The following is a 19,400-nucleotide window of genomic DNA, read 5'->3' on the forward strand; positions in this document are numbered from 1 at the left end:
TGTGAGGAATTACAGATTGTTGACCCCCACAAAGAGCCAGGTCACTTCAGCACCTCTGAAAAATGGGGTAGTTTTTGTCCAGCCCAATTTAGGAATGAAGAAAAAAACAACATACTGTCCGATAATATGATTGCGAAATCAGGGGGTTTTGGGCAAGGTAAACTGTCATGTGTTTGCTTGCTTCTTAACCCAAATTTGTTTTCTGCGTTTCTGTGGAAAATCAGAGGATGTTATAGGCTGAGTCATGCCATTATTGACTTTAGCAAGCACAGCACTGATATAAATAGTGAAACACTGGTGCGTCTTAGACAGAGGAAAAAGAGATTGAGAGGTCTTCTAGCAAGGGCTGGTAGGACAGGGAGACAAAAATGAAGACCACGTTCCTTCTTTTCCTTGAGTTATTATATTTTATATGCTCCTCTGCTTTTCCAGTGGCTCCAGAAAAGGAAAAAGAAGATATGCAATTTGCCAAGGTAAGGACTATGGACAGAACTAATGAAATAATTTATTGAGAAAATGAACATAGCAATGGGTTAGCAATGTAGAGTATTTTATTACCAGATCTCTGCACTTGAAAAGAAAGTTTTATATTCTAAACTGTTGCTTTTTCTTCCCCATCAGAAATATCTTGAAAACTTCTATGATTTTAAAGAAGAGAAACACTCTCTGTTTAAAGCAAAGGACCTCAACCACATGGCTGACAAAATACGAGAGATGCAGTCATTCTTTGGGCTAGAGGTGACTGGGGAGCTGAATCAGAAGACGCTGGACATGATGAAGCAGCCTAGATGTGGAATCCCAGACGTCCGTTCATACAGCGCCTTCCCACGCAGCCCCACGTGGGCGAAAGAAGATGTGACCTATCGGTAACATACATTAGAGCACATTTTTCTCCACACCACTGGGAAGCTTTGTGAATGCTAGGCAGAAGTAATGTAAACAGGTTCTTTACTATTTATTTCTGTATTTCTCCATAAAAAAGCTCCATTCAGGATGAAAGGGATAGGAATGTGGGAACTATTCAGGCTACCAAATAGTGATGAGAATACCTAAATAGGGGTTTACAGTAGTTAGCTAATAGCCTACTGAATTATATACTCAGTGGATAAAAGAAATACAGCTGAGTATAAATGTTAGGGTTTCTGAAAGGTATAAAAGAAAACTGTGAAATCTTTATCTATTATCAAATATTTTGGAAATAAACCACTTGAGACACATAAATAATTTTAACAACAGATTAAAATATTTGACCTTGATACCATGTGTCCCAGTCACATGTGATCTGGTTGCTTTTAATTCCTTTTGTCTTTAATTTACAGGATTCTGAACTACACTCCAGACATGCTGGAAGCTGATGTAGACGAAGCAATTGCAAGAGCCTTCCAGCTCTGGAGCAGCGTCACCCCTCTGAGGTTCACCAGAGTCTATGGAGGTCAAGCAGATATAATGATTTCCTTTGCAGCTGGATGTAAGGAAACTCTGCTGTCAGGGAATCATAGTACTTGTCACTTTTGCTTAGCAAGATAATGAAAAGCATCCCTTTTTTTCCCCCTTATTTTTAGTTCACGGTGACTTCTATTCCTTTGATGGTCCAGGAGGAACTCTGGCTCATGCCTACGCCCCTGGCAGTGGGATAGGAGGAGATGCCCATTTTGACGAAGATGAAAACTGGACCAAATTTACGACCTATGGTGGTAGGCAAACTTAACTATTGTGTTGACTGTTATTTTATTAGAAAGTGTTGTCTTGAAGATGCTGTAAAGTCACATATCCCATGGCAGTAGTTCCAGTATTTACTGAGATGTAAAATGTCAGTGGAATTTAGTAAAACAGTTCTGCATATTTTGATCTGGGATGCAGTCACAACAGTCCCTTGAAGTTAATGCAGACTGCAGTTACAGCTCCAGTGAAGGAAATTAAGTTAGCATGGAATAGCAATGTTGGGTAATCGTGACTTCAAAATACAGGGAATTTTCACCCTCAGATAATGACCTTAAAAGTAACAACATAACCTCTCACATTTGTTTGCTTGTTTTGGTTTGGTTTTTTTTTCTGATTTAAAGTCATGCTCATCTTTAACTTCTAGAAAGGAAAAAACATCTTGAATTTATTGGTGAATAAAAATAAATATAGCAGGGAATTATTCTGGTTTCCAGCAATGTCCAGGGATTATGTTTCACGTTACTGGTTTTGTGAGGTAGTTTACCAGGCAAATTCCATGTCATTTACTACTCCCAAAATCTGATCAGGTGACTAAAACCTTCTCACTTGCTTTTCAATTGTTATTAATAGTAAAGAAACCTTGATTCTTTATTGGAAAATTTCTGCAATATGGGCAAAAACTGTTCCCAGAGTGGTTTTCCAGTGAGAAATCAATGCCTATGATTCAAAACTCGTTTCTTCTCCAGGAGGCCAGGGAGGTCTTACTTGGGCATAGTTAGATTTTGCCATTTTTAATAAGACTGTGAATTATATACCTCACATGAGAGAATAGTGCCTGTATCCTGCTGTCAAGCAAAACATTTATTTTGTGTTTGTTCTTCGTGTGGATCTTTTGTAGGATACAACTTATTTCTTGTTGCTGCTCATGAGCTGGGCCATTCACTAGGTCTCAGTCATTCCAACGTTTTTGGTGCTTTGATGTATCCTGTATATATGGCCACAGATACAAGGAACTACCAACTTCATCAGGATGACATTGATGGCATTCAAGCCCTCTATGGTAAGCAAGAAGCATCATTTTCTGGTGAATGAAGGATAACAATTTATAATTAATTTTGCCCAGCAGATAAAGGTACCGAACTTCTGACTACAAGAAAAATACTGGTATTCTTTTTGGGCAAATCTCTTGGGGTTTTTGTGGCTAACAGTCTACACTGCAAAATGGAATCTGTAGACCATATTCATTCCAGTTAGTCAAAAGGTCCAAGAGCCTTTCCCCAGTGATACCAGAGGAACAGCCCACGTCTGTAGCATGAAACTCTCTTATCTTCCACAGAAGGGTGGTTATGTATGTGCACAGCTGCATATAAACTCGGCTTCACACAGTACAGCCTGAAATGCTGTGACATGAACTGCTCTGATCCACCTTTCAATTCCACACTTACTTATTTTCCAAAGGACCCCCCAAGGAATCTCCTGCACTTCCGACAGAAGCTTTTCCCCCTCAAGAGCCAACTGAATTGGTACCTGCAGAAGCACCAACTCCAATGTCTCCCAGGGAAGAACCAACAGAAATGATACCCTCCAAGCCACCCCAAAGACCAGATGACTGTGACCCTCATCTGACTTTTGATGCTGTCACGACTCTCCGTGGGGAAACGCTGTTCTTCAAAGATGGGTAAGTGCTTTTATTTCCAGCAACATATTTTTGTGAGACTCACAAAGGCAAAGCAAAAAGTTCAGTTCAAGGAATTTATCCTCCCTTGGTTATAAAGGAAAATATTCTTTTCTTTAAGTGTTAAGGCAACTTTGAAAAATTTTACTAGCCCACCTGTGCTGGGTGAGTAACATGGTTTACTAACAAGTGAGTACAATGCTTTAATCCATCATATGTCACTGTCCATGTCTATTAAAATTGTGCAAGGGTGAATAATTCCAGTGTCAGTCCTCAGCCTGCAGCTGCTTTACATGCAGCACTGTCCTCATCACACCATCCTGTGTGTGGGCCAGGGAGCTGTAGAAAACATCACTGATGATTTTTGATGTCATACTGATCTAGGACTCTGCACTAGACCAGTATTGTCTACAGAGACTCCCTGCTGTTACAGGGTGGCCTTGTTTTGGGCATGCTCTGGCACTCACTGTAAAGAGTTGCTGGCTGGGCACACCCTGGTGAGAGCAAACAGCAGGGTCAGGCCTTCACCCCCTTCTTGGCTTACTAGTTGTGTTTTGATTGAACAAGCTTCCTTTGATGATGTGGGTCTGATTTTCCTTCTAAAACATATGACGAATTGTAGCTTAATAGTTTTCAAGGAGGAGGGGGAAAGAGCAATTCTTCCTTAAACTGGGTTTTAACGTGTTTCTTAAGAATTTTTATTTAACATTTGCAACCAAATTGAAATGAGCTGTGCCTACCTACATAGGTCATGGTGAAGAGAAAGCTGCAATTGTCAGCACTGCCACAGATATCCTAAGGTGTCATGGACAAACCATTGTGGTGCAAATGCAGAAGTCCACAGGGCCACCAGCTGTAGGTGACCCTGGTTGGGCTGGGGGTTGGACAAGATGAGCTTCAGAGGTCCCTTCCAACCTCAACTATTCTGTGACCTCAGAGCACCCTGTAGCAAAGGGCACAGGTCTGTGAGGGAGCAGGGCAGAGTGAAGGACTGCATCCCAAAAGGGATGGTACCTCTGCCTCATAGGGAACACTGGTTCCAGCAACCAGTACATTACCAGTGGATTTCAAGTACATTTATGGGCCCTTGGTCTCCTAACGAAGTACAGACAATGAAGCACTGCTGGTTTTGTTTCTAACAGCTTTGTCTGGCGCAAAAGTCCATATTTCTCAGAAATTGAGCATGACACCATCTTCTCCTTCTGGCCATCACTGATAGCTGGCTTTGATGCTGCATATGAGGTTGACAAGAAGGATCGAGTGCTATTTTTTAAAGGTACTTCTCTTATATTTTCATCATTTTTAAATGCATACATGAAGTTATAGCAAGACTACTAATGTTATTTAATCATAATGGGAGGTATATTATGCTAATATTCATATTAACTCTAATACTAGTGCTGATAGAGAACACTGATAGAGGGTATTCTTAATATTTAAATCTATTTAAATTTTGCAAATTATGTTACTGCCAGTAACTAATGCTGCTTCACAACAATTCTACATAGACTTCCTTTGGTCAGTGAGAGCAAAGATCACAGCTGATACAAAATTGATTGCTACATTACACTATCTAAATACATTTTAAAGATGACAAACACACCTAAAATATATTGACTTTTAATTATTGAGTATATAATAATTTTAATGACTATAAAAAATAGGAAATCCAGCAGCTGTGAGATATTCAAACTTCTGTGCACCCTAAGTGGGTAGTGTTCTCAGCTGGACATCTGTGCTGTTTTTGGCATTTCCTACACAGAAAGCTCTGGGGCTTGGCAAAAAGGAGATCAGACTCCTCAAGAATCCTTACAACTTTTTTCTGTTTTCCTGTAGATGGCCAGTACTGGGCTGTCAGTGGCTACAGAATAGAGCCAGGGTTCCCCAAGCCCATCCAGAACCTGGGCTTCCCCAGCAGCGTCAGGAAAATTGATGCAGCCGTTCACGACCAAAGTACCAAGAGAACCTATTTCTTTGTTGGCAACAGGTACTGGAGGTAAGGTTCTTCTCTCTTCTATACAAGAGATAATCAAAGCAGCTTTTTTAATCAAGTGATGTGAGTATTTCTACAGGATGTTCATGTCCTCTTTTTGTCAGCTCTCTCAGCCACTAAAAGCTGAAACACAATTGCTCAGGTCTTTTCATAAAACAAAGTCTGTTACACCTGAGTGTTCACTTACTCTTATCAGGCTGTAATTAAGGGACAAATGAGTTTTGTTTATTCATTAAGAAGCAGTGTGAGCTAGTATAAAAATACAATGTATTATAATTAGTATAAAAATATAAATTGAGTGGACTTTGTCATCATGTCAGGTATTCATTTAGTAATTACTAAGAAGCAGAAATGGTCTGTGAAATTTATAAATGACAAATCAAGAAAGTTACAGAAGGAGATGAAAATTTTTGCTTCCTAAGAAACAGTTCAGCTAATCTTAGTAATAATTAGTCTGTAATCTTAGCAGTAATCTTAGCCTAATTATTAGTCTGTAATACTATCTTGAAAGAGTGTTATTACACCTGAAATTTGCATTTCTTTTATGGGGTGACTTCATAGATTCTGTGCTGTAAAATTAAAATAATTATGTCTGATTAATTATTTAAGATTATTACTCAGTATAAGCCCCATTCAGCCTTATTGTCTGTCTCAGGGAATGAAAGTAAATGTTTTAATCTGATATTCTGAAAACAGATTTACCTAGGGTACTAAAGATGTAAATATTCACACAGCCATACAGCTCTATGAGGTCACAGATTGCAGTTGCTGGATTTTCAGCTGAGAGTAGGCATATTTTTTAAAAAATCCATCTAGTTTCAATTTTGAATGTCACATGCTTATTTTCTTATTTCCATGCAATTTCTTTATTTAGTTTCAATGAAAATAATCAATCAATGGAAAGAGGCTATCCAAGAAAAATAGCTGCTGACTTTCAAGGGATCGGCCATCCAATTGATGCTGCCCTTCAGAAAAATGGTAAATAAATTAAAATTTAATTTAAAAAAACTCAAATATCACCTGCCAAAGGCAAAAAAAAATATGTTTCAATACATATATTAAATTTTTGGTATGATTTTTTTAAGTCACTCAAGGAAATAGCAAGCATGTAACAATAGGTATACAAAAATGAAATATTAATTTTTCCATATTTTTCCTTCCAATTCTAGAATATTTCTACTTTTTCCATGGATCAAACCAGTATGAGGTTGACATCAAGAGGAAGAAACTCATCCGTATAATGAAAAGCAACAGCTGGTTTAATTGCTAGAAATGTTAAGTGTTGGTACAGGAGTATATTTGTACCAGAAAGAGTTTTTCATGTTTCTTGATTTTAAACAGTGTTATTCACCTGTTCCTGTGCATCTGAGTCTGAAATGATGGCCTTTGGCAATTCTAATTTAAAACCTTTAAAATGTAAAACCTAATGTACAGTTTTAATTTATTTTCATTCTCCAACTATTTATTAATCAAGTTGTTTTTGAGAAATAAAGTATTTTGCTTGAGTTCAGCAGTTCTTGTGCTCTTATTCAGTCCACTGGAGACAAGGCACCTGCTACAGCCACACACAAGCTGAATGGCACCAGGATCCATCAGCATTTTCAGCAGGGCTCAGTGCCTGTAGGGGGAAATTTAAAGAGAAGTGGAGGGGCAGTTCTGGCAGGCAATTAGAAATTGCCCAGGTGACAAAGGAGGGAAACAAGGTGCTCAAGAACAATGTGGGGAAGGCATAAAAGGTAAGAGGAGATCCTACACAAGAGTGTTTGAAGGGAGAGACTGGAGTCTGTGGCATGCCATGACCCCTGCACAGGGACAGAGGCTGGGGTTGGGACAGGTGGTTGGGAACATGGGAACATGGCAGTGGCTGAGAGCACCAGTGCACCAGTGCCACTGAGGGTGGTTTTAATGGACAGTCATTGGTACAGCAGGACATGAGCAACCAGAGAGAAGGGTAAGTGTCCACTTTGGGGATGGAAGTAGCATGCAGGCAGGGTGGGAAGTGATGGAGATATGATCATAGGGTCACAGGGAGCCAATGGATTAGCCCTCCTGAGCTGCAGTCATGTGCCATGGAAATGGAGTCAGGGCTGGCAGTCCACCTCACAATACTTGACAACAAACCAGAAATAAGAACCATTTTCCTGCTAGAGCACACAAGCCAAAATAATAAGAAAAAATCTAAGGATTTTTATGTAACTACCACAGATGAATCCTCCAGAGGATGAGTGGTGAGACACACCTGCTTCCTCCTTGTTTGGGTCCTGCTCACAGGGCAGTAGCTCAGTGATTTTAAACACCCCTTGGGCTTTAAAAGAGCTTAGCTGTAGTCCATCCTCTCTTTGGAGGGATTTGATCCCACCTCTTACAACACTGATGTGATGATGTGATTGTGCAAGGAAGTCAACTGGCTATTAATCTTTCTCTAACAGAATTGGCAAAGGCAAAAAGAGAGGCTGGGAATGGCTGACAAGGACAGTATTCCAGTTGCCACAGCTCAAACCCCATTAGGCAGAGGTAAAATTTGCTCCTGTTCTTCTGCACAGGGCAGGTGCCTCAGACATCTGATCTACCATACTACCACCTGTCATACCACCACCTGTCCCCCCATCCATGTGGGCCAGAGGAAGCCATGTGTCTCCCAGTGCACCCACAGGCCCACTGTGCTCATAGACAAGATCAAAGAAAGGCAGCAGAGATGATGCTAGGTTGGAGGGGCCTTTGAACAACCTGGTCTAGTGGAAGGTGTCCCAGCCTGTCAAAGGAGGGCTGGAATGAGATTATCCTTAAAGTCCTTTCTACCCCAAAAGTTCTATAATTTTATGATCTTGGAATATCTCATCCCTGGCATGTTCTCCTCATGCATGTTTTGTGCCATGTTAGATATGCTCTAAGTACCTCTAAAGCCAGGTTTAAAACCAACCTACGTTACAAATCAGACCATGTCTTAAAAGTTGCTTTTAACAACTTTTAACAACAGTCCCTACTGTTGTGTCAAGTAGGGACACAAGAGCTCAGCATTGCCACAAGGACAGCGGATCACCATGGCAGAGTCACGGACTGAAAAGTGGCTGAGCTCACCTGGCAGCAGTCCAGGCAGGGCAGAGACACAGGATAACTGGGGCTACCCCAACATCTCCCAGTGTCTTTCTCAACAGCTCTTGCTCTGTACATAGCCTATCCTGAACAAACTTCAGTCCAAGGACTTTTGATGCCTCCAGGCTTAGGCAGGGTGCTTGTGAGTACTGTTTGTGCATAACTAATGGCGTTAATTCCCTTTGTTTTTAAAAATGCCTACATACTTTGATATCCTAAATAGATGCTTTCTTGTATGTGAAGGCTACCTTCAGAAATCAAGCCTTTAGGCTCTGGTTGCTGTCTGAGACTTGAAAGTGGTTAGGGAGGAACCAAAATAAACATTTCAGCAACAGCAAAGAAGAACACTGTTGGTGTTTACACTGACTTACATTAAAGTACTTCTCCTGCATAGGGTTAGTAATACTTTTTTAGTTATGACATCCAGGAAACAGCAAAATTAAAATACTCCCTCCACCTTTGAGTATTAAGTACCTTAAACTCACAATATCTGAAAAATGAGTGATATTTACTTAGCTGTGAAGAAAAATGTAGCCTGGAGCAGAAACGGATGACAACATGCCGTGGATTTCATGTAGACAAGGGGACTAGTGAGATGTGTTAATCATGGAATTTCTGTCTGTATTTTTGCTTTGTTAATGTCTTAAACTTTGAAATGAAACAGCACTATCAGTTTGGGAAAAGCAATGAAATTCCTGGTAAATGGAAGATGTAGCTCAAATGATGTTGGAAACATCAGAAGCAGGAAAGCTGGAGCTGTCTATACTCAGTGAACAAGAGAACATTTCTTGCAACCTTGATTTTGGTATAAGTCATAAATTATTGCTGGAATTAAAAACCTCTTGGGTGCCGGCAGGGGAAATTTATCCACAAACGTAATTTCAAGTACTTGTCCTGTATGAATAGGAACTTTCCTTGAAATCCAAGGGCAGGCATGCAAATTAGAGTCACAAATATAACCTGTTACATCTAAAATTCTTGATTGCAACAACAGTTGACCTAGACCAAACCTCTTGCACATGAAATCTCAAAAATCCCTTAATGACTTCACTGACAGAGCAAGGGTGACCCATGTGCGAATTGACTGGAACTGGAACACTGAATGCTGCCAGGGAATCAGCATTGCCATGCTGGAGACCCACAACTGTTATATAAAAGCCAGAAGTAGGTCACACTCTGTCAGCAATAAGATATTTTTGAGGCTAGGTTTGTGCTGCCAGGTCTGAGGGTTTGCAGCACAGCCAGGAAGGAGGTGCCAAAGGCACTGAGTTAAGCAATGCTGGTGGCAGGCAGGCTGAAGTTGCAGTTTTACAGCTCAGAAGTTTCCCCTGCACAGACCTGCTCTCCCAGGGTTTGACCAGGGGTCCAACACTGCTACCGGGGTTCAGCCTGGCCACTGACAGCACATAAGGCAGCAGAGAGGAGCCATTTCAAGCTCTGAGTAATTAAGCCCTTGGCTTTGCACAACAACTCAACTTAGTTTCATCCTATTGAGGCTCTATGAGATGCTCTTTTCTTGATACTACATTATTCATTAGTTTTAAAATATATAAAGTGTGAATTAGCAATAACTTTCGTGTTAAGGTTAATAATAATAACAATAAACATATTGTGTTACCTGTTATATGTCTTGTGTTATATGTCTTAGGGCGGGGCTATGGGAATGCATCCAAGGCAGAAGATTAAGTCCTGAAGAGGAAGGGCAATCCTAGGAGCTTACCCAGACAACTTTACAGGTTGTAAGAGGGACAGTAATTTTCAGACTGACTTCTTTAAACCAAAACCAGAAACTGACATTATATACTGTGCTACTTCTAGGTAAAGTCACCTAAAAGAGGTGACAGATATCAAAGAAGGTCTTTGTGATTATGGAATTTTCTTTATATAGCATATTCTAGGTGATTGATCTCTTGAGATAAATGGGGAGTAGTATCAAGAAAAGTGGGTGTCACGGTGAGAAAGAGGTTGACAGAGTAACAGAAGTATGTACTTGGGAAAGCTGATAATCAGAAAACTGTATAAATTTCATTCATACCTTCCTAGAGGGTTTTGCTGCCTTTTAGTAGCTCTCTCATTGGAGAGAAAGATGAGTAATGAAAATTTAAGTCCTACAATCTGGAAAGTTACTTCTTCCTTCTAGCACACATGGAGACACTGAGAGAAGAGCAAAAGTGTTGGAAGGCTGTAGAGAGCTGTAAGTTCCAGAAGCTATTTCTGCAGAGTGGTACTGTCAGTGTGTAAGCTGCACAAGAGAACTCTGGACCAAGTTTTGGATTCATCTCACCCACTCTGGTACACCTCACATAACTCTGTGAGTGGAGTCATTACCAAAAGCTCCCTCAGGGGATTTTTTTCCCCTTGGCTCAGCTGGTCCATTTCTGAGTCATTCCCTGAGCCTGTCCATCTCCTTCCAGGACTAGGGAGGGGTTCTCTCCCTAGTGGAAATGCCTCAGGTAGATGTCTGCTCCTAGGGTAGGAATCCAGTCCTCAGTGACCAGATAACCCTTGTGGAGCCCCACCAGCCTTGCCTTGCTGGTTCAGCTGCCCAGACCCAGCAAAAGGCATGCAGTGCTCTGGGGATCCTTCTGGTACCAACACAGCGCTCTTCAGCAGGAAATAATTTCAGCAAATACCTCGAGGGTACAACATATTTATAAACTCTCCTTTCACATCTCTATTATCCTGAAAGCTCTGTGAAAGGGGGTTTATCTCTCTGCACATTCAAAGTCTCACCTGCTCCTCAGTGCTGCAGGCTTACCTGAAATCCTGTGTCAGCCCCACACAGATGTCTCAGATATGTGAGCTGTCTTCAATAGCAGTAGACATCTCTCTTCAGGACTCCCATCCCCACTGCTTTTTCCTCATTTGTGGGAGTGCATGGAGGGTGTGATTGGGCATGGAGGAAAAGTGAACCCAGTCTAGAGTGGGCCTGCTGTTGAGTCTCAGCAGTTCCTACACCATGGCAGAAAGGGAGAACAGAGGAACCTCTCTCTGACAAGGACAACCATCAAAGAGTTTGATCCAGAAAACCTCAGAGATTTTTAACATCTTATAGTAAGTATCAAAGAAGGAGAATGTGAAATAAAGTCTTTGGACAATTCTCTGAGAACACTGGAAAAACTGCTAAATAAAAGTAGCATGAAAAAATCTTGGTTCAATTTTTATAATTTTTATATATGCTGGGAAAAGTGCTTTCATTTATTTGTGTTAATTTCACATTTTCCTGCAGAAAAAAAGATCATTTCATCCAAGTGCAAACTTTTTAAAAAACTGCATAAACAAAACATTGCTTCATCAAGCAAGGACTTATATCACTGACAAGACTCTACCAAAGTGAAATATGGTGACACTATAACACCCTCCAAAAAAAAAAAAGTCATAACCCCCCCCAAAAAAAAAATGCAGAAAACTAATTTCTGTTTGTAGTCTACAGTCCTGTAACATTCTGTGAATATTTATCCCTTTAGGCACTTCAACAACCTTTCTGAAATCAATATTATCTTTTAATTGAAAGCATTAAAGAGATATGCTTTAAGTTTTGGAGAGTAAGACTAAGACTACATTTTAATGATTAAAAGGTTAATAAGCTCATTAATAATAACTACAGGTCTATTATCTTCTCATTAATCATATTTCCATGTTGCAAAACCTGCACAAGGGTGGAACCGGATGAAAGACAGCACTGATCTGTTTTATTGTAAAACTTTTGTTTTGCATGTTCTGTTGCTAACTAGACATTGTGAGAATCAATGAGTCAGGGATTGGAAAGCTTTATAAAGCAAAAAAAAACTATATAAAGGTGAAGCAGGTGTGTGGCAGACTACAAAAAAGACTTCTATAAAGGCTAGTGGAAATGAGAGTGAGAAATCTCCCATTTCTCCTATTATTATGTGCAGCATTTTCTTGTGCCTTTCCTGCAAATACAAGGCAGACAAAGGAAGAAGGCATGCAGCTTATCCAGGTGAGGAAGGTAGAGCTCTGGCGAGATGTTTAGCTACTCTTGAGCATCCATGGCAGTCCATGTAACTAGTATAGTGCAGCCAAACAGCAAATAGAATTAATAACTGATTGAATACACAAAAATAGGTGTGTGATGAGAAAGGCTACTTTAGCACTATCTTATTTTACTTTTCTTTAGAGACCGATTAAAGTTGATGATGCATTCACTCTGTGTTAATTTTACAAATAATTAAACTTCTGCATCAGTCTAGGGTTGGTTTGTAGTTTGGGTGGAAATGTGGTTGTTTATTTGACTTGTGATATTATGAAACATAACTCCTCATGAAGTAAGTATAGTAAATTTTTCTAAACTATTACTGTCTAAAATGTGGGGAAACAGGATACAACTACTGAAATTTTATGTTCAGTAATGTATTTCAAATTACTTCCTCTAAAGGACTCTAGGTAATCTTGGGGGACAGGGTAAGTGGAGGGCTCATTATCAGAAAATAATCTATTAAACAAATGCTAATTTTAAATGCATTTCAATAGATACAAAATATTTATAGTGATAGTACAATGGAAAAAGCTAGCATTAAGAGAAAAATATTCATACAGGCTTTAGCAAACTATTATCCATGCTGCCATAGAACAGAAAGAAAAGTAGCAACAGCTACATGACTGACTGGTGTTAGTTAAATATCTTATAAACTTCAAAAGCAAACATTATTGATTGTTCTAAGCTTTGGGTTTGTTTGGTTTTTTTTCATTAGAAGTACCTGGAAAATTATTATGGCTTTAAGAAAGATGGAGAATCTTTTGTTTGGAAAAGTAATAATGCAATGACCCAAAAACTAAAAGAAATGCAGGAATTCTTTGGGCTGGAGGTGACAGGGAAACTGGATTCTGGCACTTTGGACTTGGTACAGAAACGCCGCTGTGGATTCCCTGATGTAGCTGGGTTCTCCACCTTTGCAGGAGAGCCAAAATGGACAAAACATGTCCTGACATACAGGTAATGCCAATGGAATTCTTCATGTCAAGGCAGTGTTAAGTACAGGGTGAGTGGCAGCAACACAACTTGTTCTCTCCTGTGTTTTAAAGGATAGTAAACTACACACCAGACCTGCGTCCAGCAGATGTCAACGCAGCCATCAGGAAAGCGTTACGTGTCTGGAGCAGTGTGACCCCGCTGAGATTCATCCAGAAGGACAGAGGTGATGCAGACATAATGATCTCCTTTGCAGCCAGAGGTAAATCTCTATGTAGCCATTAGGAGTTACTGCCAAGTTACTGCCTACATGGAGCAGTTGAGCTGGAATGATTTCTCTCATGCACAGCACATGAGGAAATCAATGTCCAGTTGAAAAACCAGACAGAAAAATATAGTTCTTGCTCAAGGTGCTATGGTTACAACTCTTGACAGGCTTTGGGGGAGGGCATAGAGGCAGATAAAGAGAAAGAAAATGTAGGGACTTGCCAGTAGTTCACGGGATCTATACCTGCTGTGTGCTGCTCAATGCATGCATGAACCCCCAGTCAGCTGTGTTTGGGGTTTGCTCCTCAGATCACAATGACTTCATCCCCTTTGATGGCCCAGGGGGTTCCCTGGCCCATGCCTATGCACCTGGCAAGGACTTTGGTGGAGATGCTCACTTCGATGAGGATGAAACATGGACCAAAAGCACAGAGGGTAAGTAATTAAGTTCTCCAAGCCCTTCCTGAAGCAAGTTGCACATGGAATCAACGGCACAGTGTCTGTCTTCTCTCTTCCTTAAGTGTTTAAATTGCCACTGAATTGAAGAAGCATATGGTTTGCATAGCTATAAAAAGCCTCTGAGTCTCTGGTTTAAGTTAAGGCCCCAGTTCAGCTTCTGCCATGCACAGGGGGGAGCTTTATTTGTAAGGTGGCCCCACTTCTTCCCACTCCTCAAACCTCTTCCTGCACAGTTACCTCACTTGCACTGGCCCAGGGTCCTTCTTCTACACTGAATTCTGCAGCATCTACAGGCTATTTCCTTGTACTCCCCTATAATGATTCCATTATTTTTACCTCTGACCATAATTTCATCTCCAACCAAATTTCCCACAAGAATTTCATTTGGATTGGACAAGCAGTTCTGAAAGCTTCTGACCTACCTTATGCCCTTCATGTTATTCAGGACAAAGACACAGCTCTCCTCTCATGTGTTTTGTTTGATGTTTTCAGGCACAAACTTGTTTTATGTTGCTGCCCATGAGTTTGGCCATTCACTGGGACTTTCCCATTCCAAAGACCCCAATTCTCTGATGTATCCAGTTTACAGGAAATATGACCCTTCAGTACTCCTTCTTCATCAGGATGATATTACTGGCATACAGTACCTCTATGGTAATTCAGAATTTTTCATCAACTACTGCTTGGTAAAATTTCAAAGACTTCAGATGCTTTTCAGTGACAGTTTTGTGTAGTGAATATACCTCACTGAGTTCACACTAAAATTTCTTCCATAAACTGCTTCTTTTAGGATCATCTCCCAACACAAATAATGATCAAACAGAATCTACTGAGATAAAAGACCCAACTGAGTCAAAAGATCCTGCACTGCCAAACATCTGCAGCTCCAATTTGACATTTGATGCTGTCACCACTTTCCGTGGAGAAATAATGTTCTTTAAAGACAAGTAAGTCAGCTTCTGAAAATAAAATACCTGAGTGTCACTTTTTAAATTATGCCCCACAGCACAGAAAAATAACTTTAATTAGCATATCAGCCATTTTAGACAGGAAGACAAGACAAGGAATCAGGAAAAGAGATGGAAAACAAAAACAAAGAGGGTGGCAGAGAAATGAAGAGAGGTAAGTATAAGGAGGAGGATGATCTTTGGAACAGGAGATGCTGTGAATAGAGTGGGGGAAAACTTCCTCTGCAAACATGTGCTGTTTTCACTTCAGGCTGTAAGCAACTCCCAATTGTTCAGCATCTGGAGAGTTCAGCTTTGGCAAAACATATTGTCAGCTCTGAGACACTTCACAGCCTCTTTACTGTCCTTGCTTTGAGGAGCTGAGGGCTTACCAGCCCTGACAAAATACCTGCTTGAAGAGCCCCTGTAGTGGGGATTTAGTCTACTGATAAAAGGAAAGGAAAATTGGCAATTTTGTTACCAAAGTCTTACCGGGCATCAGCCTTGTGATAAGCTCCACTTCTGCATAAGGGGAAATAAATGTTTTGACAAAACAGTTCATCTGACCTATTTCAGATGTCTGCATCAAGAAGAGAGCGATCCTACTATGGAAATAATTGTCTTTACATTAAGTTTACAGGGACTGTAGTGTGACTAAGTTGGGTACATAGCTGGGTTTAATCAGATAAATACTGCCCTGTTTGCCATGATGTGGTTTCATGCATTAGTGAGTGTGAGCATGCAATTTTATTTAAAACCTGTTCTATACTCACACAAGGCATATTTGGCGCAAACATCCAGCAGTCAGAACAGCTGATTTTGAGTTGATATCTTCATTCTGGCCACGGCTGCCACCTGGTGTTGATGCTGCATATGAAATTCCTGAGAAAGATGAAATGGTAATTTTTAAAGGTAAAATGTTGTCTTTTTATTTTCCCATGTTTTCTTCCCAAGTAGCCTAGAGAGTTTGCATTTGGCTTCAAAACCACTTAAATTCTTTCTGTAGGATTTTCCAATCTTTAATTTAGTCCAATAAATTGGTGTGTTTCAATCACAGAAATAATAAAATTATTGTCCTAGTTAATGAACGTCTATCTTATTTTTTATTATCCACATTGAAAATTTTCCCTGCCAAAATAAATTTCATTACTTTCGTCTGGGAAATTTTCTGCTTAATTTGAGAATGATACTAGCATTATTATGAAGAAAGACTGACATTTCAGTTTTCAAAAAAAGTAATGTGGACACCTATTAAGGGTTTTTTTTACTCTAGAACCATTTTCAGTTATTTTCAAGTTCAATGATTATTTTCAAGTAACCATCAGCTTTCATGAAAAAGATTGTGTCATTCTCAGAAGAAGATTCTCACAACATATTGTTATCAACTTTTGTTAATAGGGAAAGAATTCTGGGTTGTGAGAGGAGATACCATACTTCCTGGATACCCTCAAAAACTCTACACCCTGGGCTTTTCGAAGGATGTTTCCAAAATTGATGCTGCTTTTCATAACAGAATTGAGGGGAAAACATATTACTTCATAGCAGACAAATTTTGGAGGTAATATTTCCTGTGGTACTTTTCTAAATAGGAGCAAACATAATCACATGATCAATATCCTGTCATGATTTAGGATGCATTAATCAGACACTTTTGGTGATCTCGTTCAGTGTCACAGCTGGCGGTGGAAAAATATTTGAAAGGCGGTGGAGCAGTGATTTTAGTTTTTCTTCTAGTTAACTTAACAGTTAACAGTTTGTTTGCTTATTTCTTTGTTTGTTTTCATTTAGCTGTCTTGGTCATTGTACAGCTCCACAAGTCATCTCAGGAAATCAGGCAGAAGTTCACTATCCACATATCAAATCTGTTTCTGTGGAGTAAGAAGAAGAATGTCACCACTTTCCAGTTACTAACAGATAGTTTCACAGAGTTGCTGATAAATGCCATGTACTACAAAGACTTATGTACTGTGCATGGTTATTATTTTTTTCTTTTTATTCCCATCCTGCTGCTCAAGTTTGTCTTACAGGACATAGATTTCTAACAGCCAAAGGAGGTGCTCCTGTAATGGAGGCGGTAAATAACTGAAATTATTTTAGAGGAAGAACAAAACTTCTCTTTCCTTTCACCACAATGTTCAAACAACTGCATGTACAAAGATCACTCTAAAGAATTATTCAGCCACATGTCTGTACTTCAAGTAGAAGATCAGATGTCCACATTTTAGGTCAAATTCTCATAACTTTAAGAGTTTCATCATTAAATCTCCTGTTAAGGAAATTATAGAAGGGAAAAGCTTTCACAAGCCTTCTTATTCCAGCATTGATAGATAAACTTCACCAAATATGTAATAGCTTGCTGTAAGTAACTTAAGAAAATTGACTTAAAATACCTCATAACTTCAGAAAAAGCACAGATTTTTCCTGGTAAACCTTCCTTCAGAAATATAACGTGAAAGAAATCTTTTTATAATCTGTTATCACTCCTTTAGGCATGGTCTCTAGAAAAATAAAAAACAGATTCATGGTGATGGTTCCAATATTAGGTATTCTTAGGTGGAGTAAAGAGAACCAATTCATCCGTTGCAAATAATAAATAATTAATTTATGGCAAATTGTGTTTCTTTCTACACTACCAAATGACACTGAAAATCTTCAATGAACTTGGTTATCTGTTGATAGGTAGAAGATAATGAGCTGAGAGGAATTAATCATGAGTTATTTGCAGATTTTGCTGACTCCTGTTTGTTTATAATTTTTTTCAGTTATGATGAAACAAGTCAGTCTATGGATAGGAAGCCATTACTGATAAGAGATGCCTTTCCAGGAATTAATGGGAAGATTGATGCTGTTTTTCAACATGAAAGTGAGTAACTGTTCTTGCTAAAATCTATAAGAAATGCTCAATGTGATAGGGCTGAGAGTGCTTGGGCAGAGACAGGTACTTCTACATGCTGCTCAGAACCCACAGGATGACCAACAAGACCCTGAAGCAGTCACAAAACACTCCCATGCTTCACTTTACCCCCTTGAAAATGGGGATGGTACACCTTTGGTGGCAGCTGCACATCTGGACAGGCCAGCTCTAAGGGAGAGACATATCTGTACTCATGCTGATGTGCACATCACACCACGAAGATCGACACTCCACACAGTGACATCCCAACAACATAAGGTGTGCCTCTCAAAGCCTGTCCCTCTGACATAAAACAGAGCCAGCTTCTCCTGCAGGAGGGTGAGCATTACTTAGACATGGAAATGCTGGACTAGACTTGAGGACACATTCACACTGCCACATGTCACAGCTTCCCAGTTGCCTCCTTGCTCCTCATCTGCTGCTCATCCAAACCATGCAAGTAAATTGTTTCACAGCAAATCTTACTTACTCATCCTCAATGAGTCTCAAACGTGGTGCTGAGACACCTCACTCCCAAGAGGGCAGTGTGGATGTGACTAGCCCAGGCTGGACCTCTCTTTCCCTGCATGGCATCTGGCAGCACCCATCAAGCAAGTACCTGCTCACACCTTGCTGTGCTCTGTGTCACACTCTGCTCTGTGCAATGCCTACCCACAGGTGGATAGAAATGCACCCTGCTGGGGGATTCAGCACAACTGGAGTGTAAGAGCAGATATTTTAAACCAAAGAAAGGCACAGGATGCATCTTTTGCAGAGTGACCTTGTGGGGCTCATCAAGTATACAATGCAGCACATGCACGGCTGGTTTGCTGTGGAGTGTGCCCCCGTGCTGCTGGGTCATGTGTTGCAGAGGTCACACCTGGGAGTAGATGCTGTTGGCAGCATAATTGTATCCAAAGGTTGCTTTGAGCTCTTTGAGGATGTTGTTTAAGTGTACTAATCTTTATATCTGCAAGATCATAATTCATCTGAGTCTGGGTTTTTATTGTTTCATTTTTTTCTAGACTCCCTTTATTTCTTCAGTGGAAGAAAGCAATTTGAGTTTGACCTTAACAAGAAGAGAGTTACACGCCTCCTAAAGACAAACTTTTGGTTTCCATGCTAATAAAATGAAATCTGTAATGGTGTTGGAAGGAATGTGCTGTTCTTGTGCTAGAAAAGCTTTTTCTTTTCTAATTATGTAGAATGTAAAGGTACTTCAGCACCAGTCAGCAGATATCAGTCCCTCATTACTTGTGTTTCTTTAAATAACTGAACAGTATTTAAAATATTGATGTATACATATGTATGTAGTTAACATCAGGCTGGCTAGCTTACCAAATAACAATGCAGTTTCTACTTTTGATACAAAATTGTGATTGATTTTATTATTTCTGCCATCTTCTTGCCATACATCACCCTACACAGAGCCCTGCCATGGAGCCAGGAGTCCATGAGGGAGATCATCTCTCTTCCTAAAG

At 39.9% G+C, this 19,400-nt stretch overlaps 2 protein-coding genes across 2 annotated transcripts; both read left to right on the forward strand.

The window, feature by feature from the left end:
* The first annotated feature begins 368 nt into the window (after window positions 1-368).
* On the forward strand, window positions 369-6,646 carry LOC139593152 (stromelysin-1-like). Its single transcript, XM_071433844.1, has 10 exons — window positions 369-473; window positions 622-866; window positions 1,320-1,468; window positions 1,563-1,694; window positions 2,561-2,722; window positions 3,121-3,340; window positions 4,480-4,613; window positions 5,174-5,333; window positions 6,205-6,308; window positions 6,500-6,646. Exons 1-10 carry the CDS (start codon window positions 369-371, stop codon window positions 6,598-6,600), a joined length of 1,512 nt encoding a protein of 503 aa, XP_071289945.1. The 3' UTR covers window positions 6,601-6,646.
* Window positions 6,647-12,276: 5,630 nt separating this feature from the next.
* LOC139593153 (stromelysin-1-like) lies at window positions 12,277-19,045 on the forward strand. Its single transcript, XM_071433845.1, has 10 exons — window positions 12,277-12,384; window positions 13,136-13,377; window positions 13,467-13,615; window positions 13,930-14,055; window positions 14,572-14,733; window positions 14,870-15,026; window positions 15,805-15,938; window positions 16,425-16,584; window positions 17,789-17,889; window positions 18,945-19,045. The coding sequence occupies exons 1-10, from the start codon at window positions 12,277-12,279 to the stop codon at window positions 19,043-19,045; spliced, it is 1,440 nt and encodes a 479-aa protein (XP_071289946.1).
* Window positions 19,046-19,400: the final 355 nt, after the last annotated feature.

This window comes from Agelaius tricolor, unplaced genomic scaffold (genome assembly GCF_023055355.1).
Source record: "Agelaius tricolor isolate 1412-34295 unplaced genomic scaffold, bAgeTri1.0.p SCAF_9, whole genome shotgun sequence".
Classification (NCBI taxonomy): domain Eukaryota; kingdom Metazoa; phylum Chordata; class Aves; order Passeriformes; family Icteridae; genus Agelaius; species Agelaius tricolor.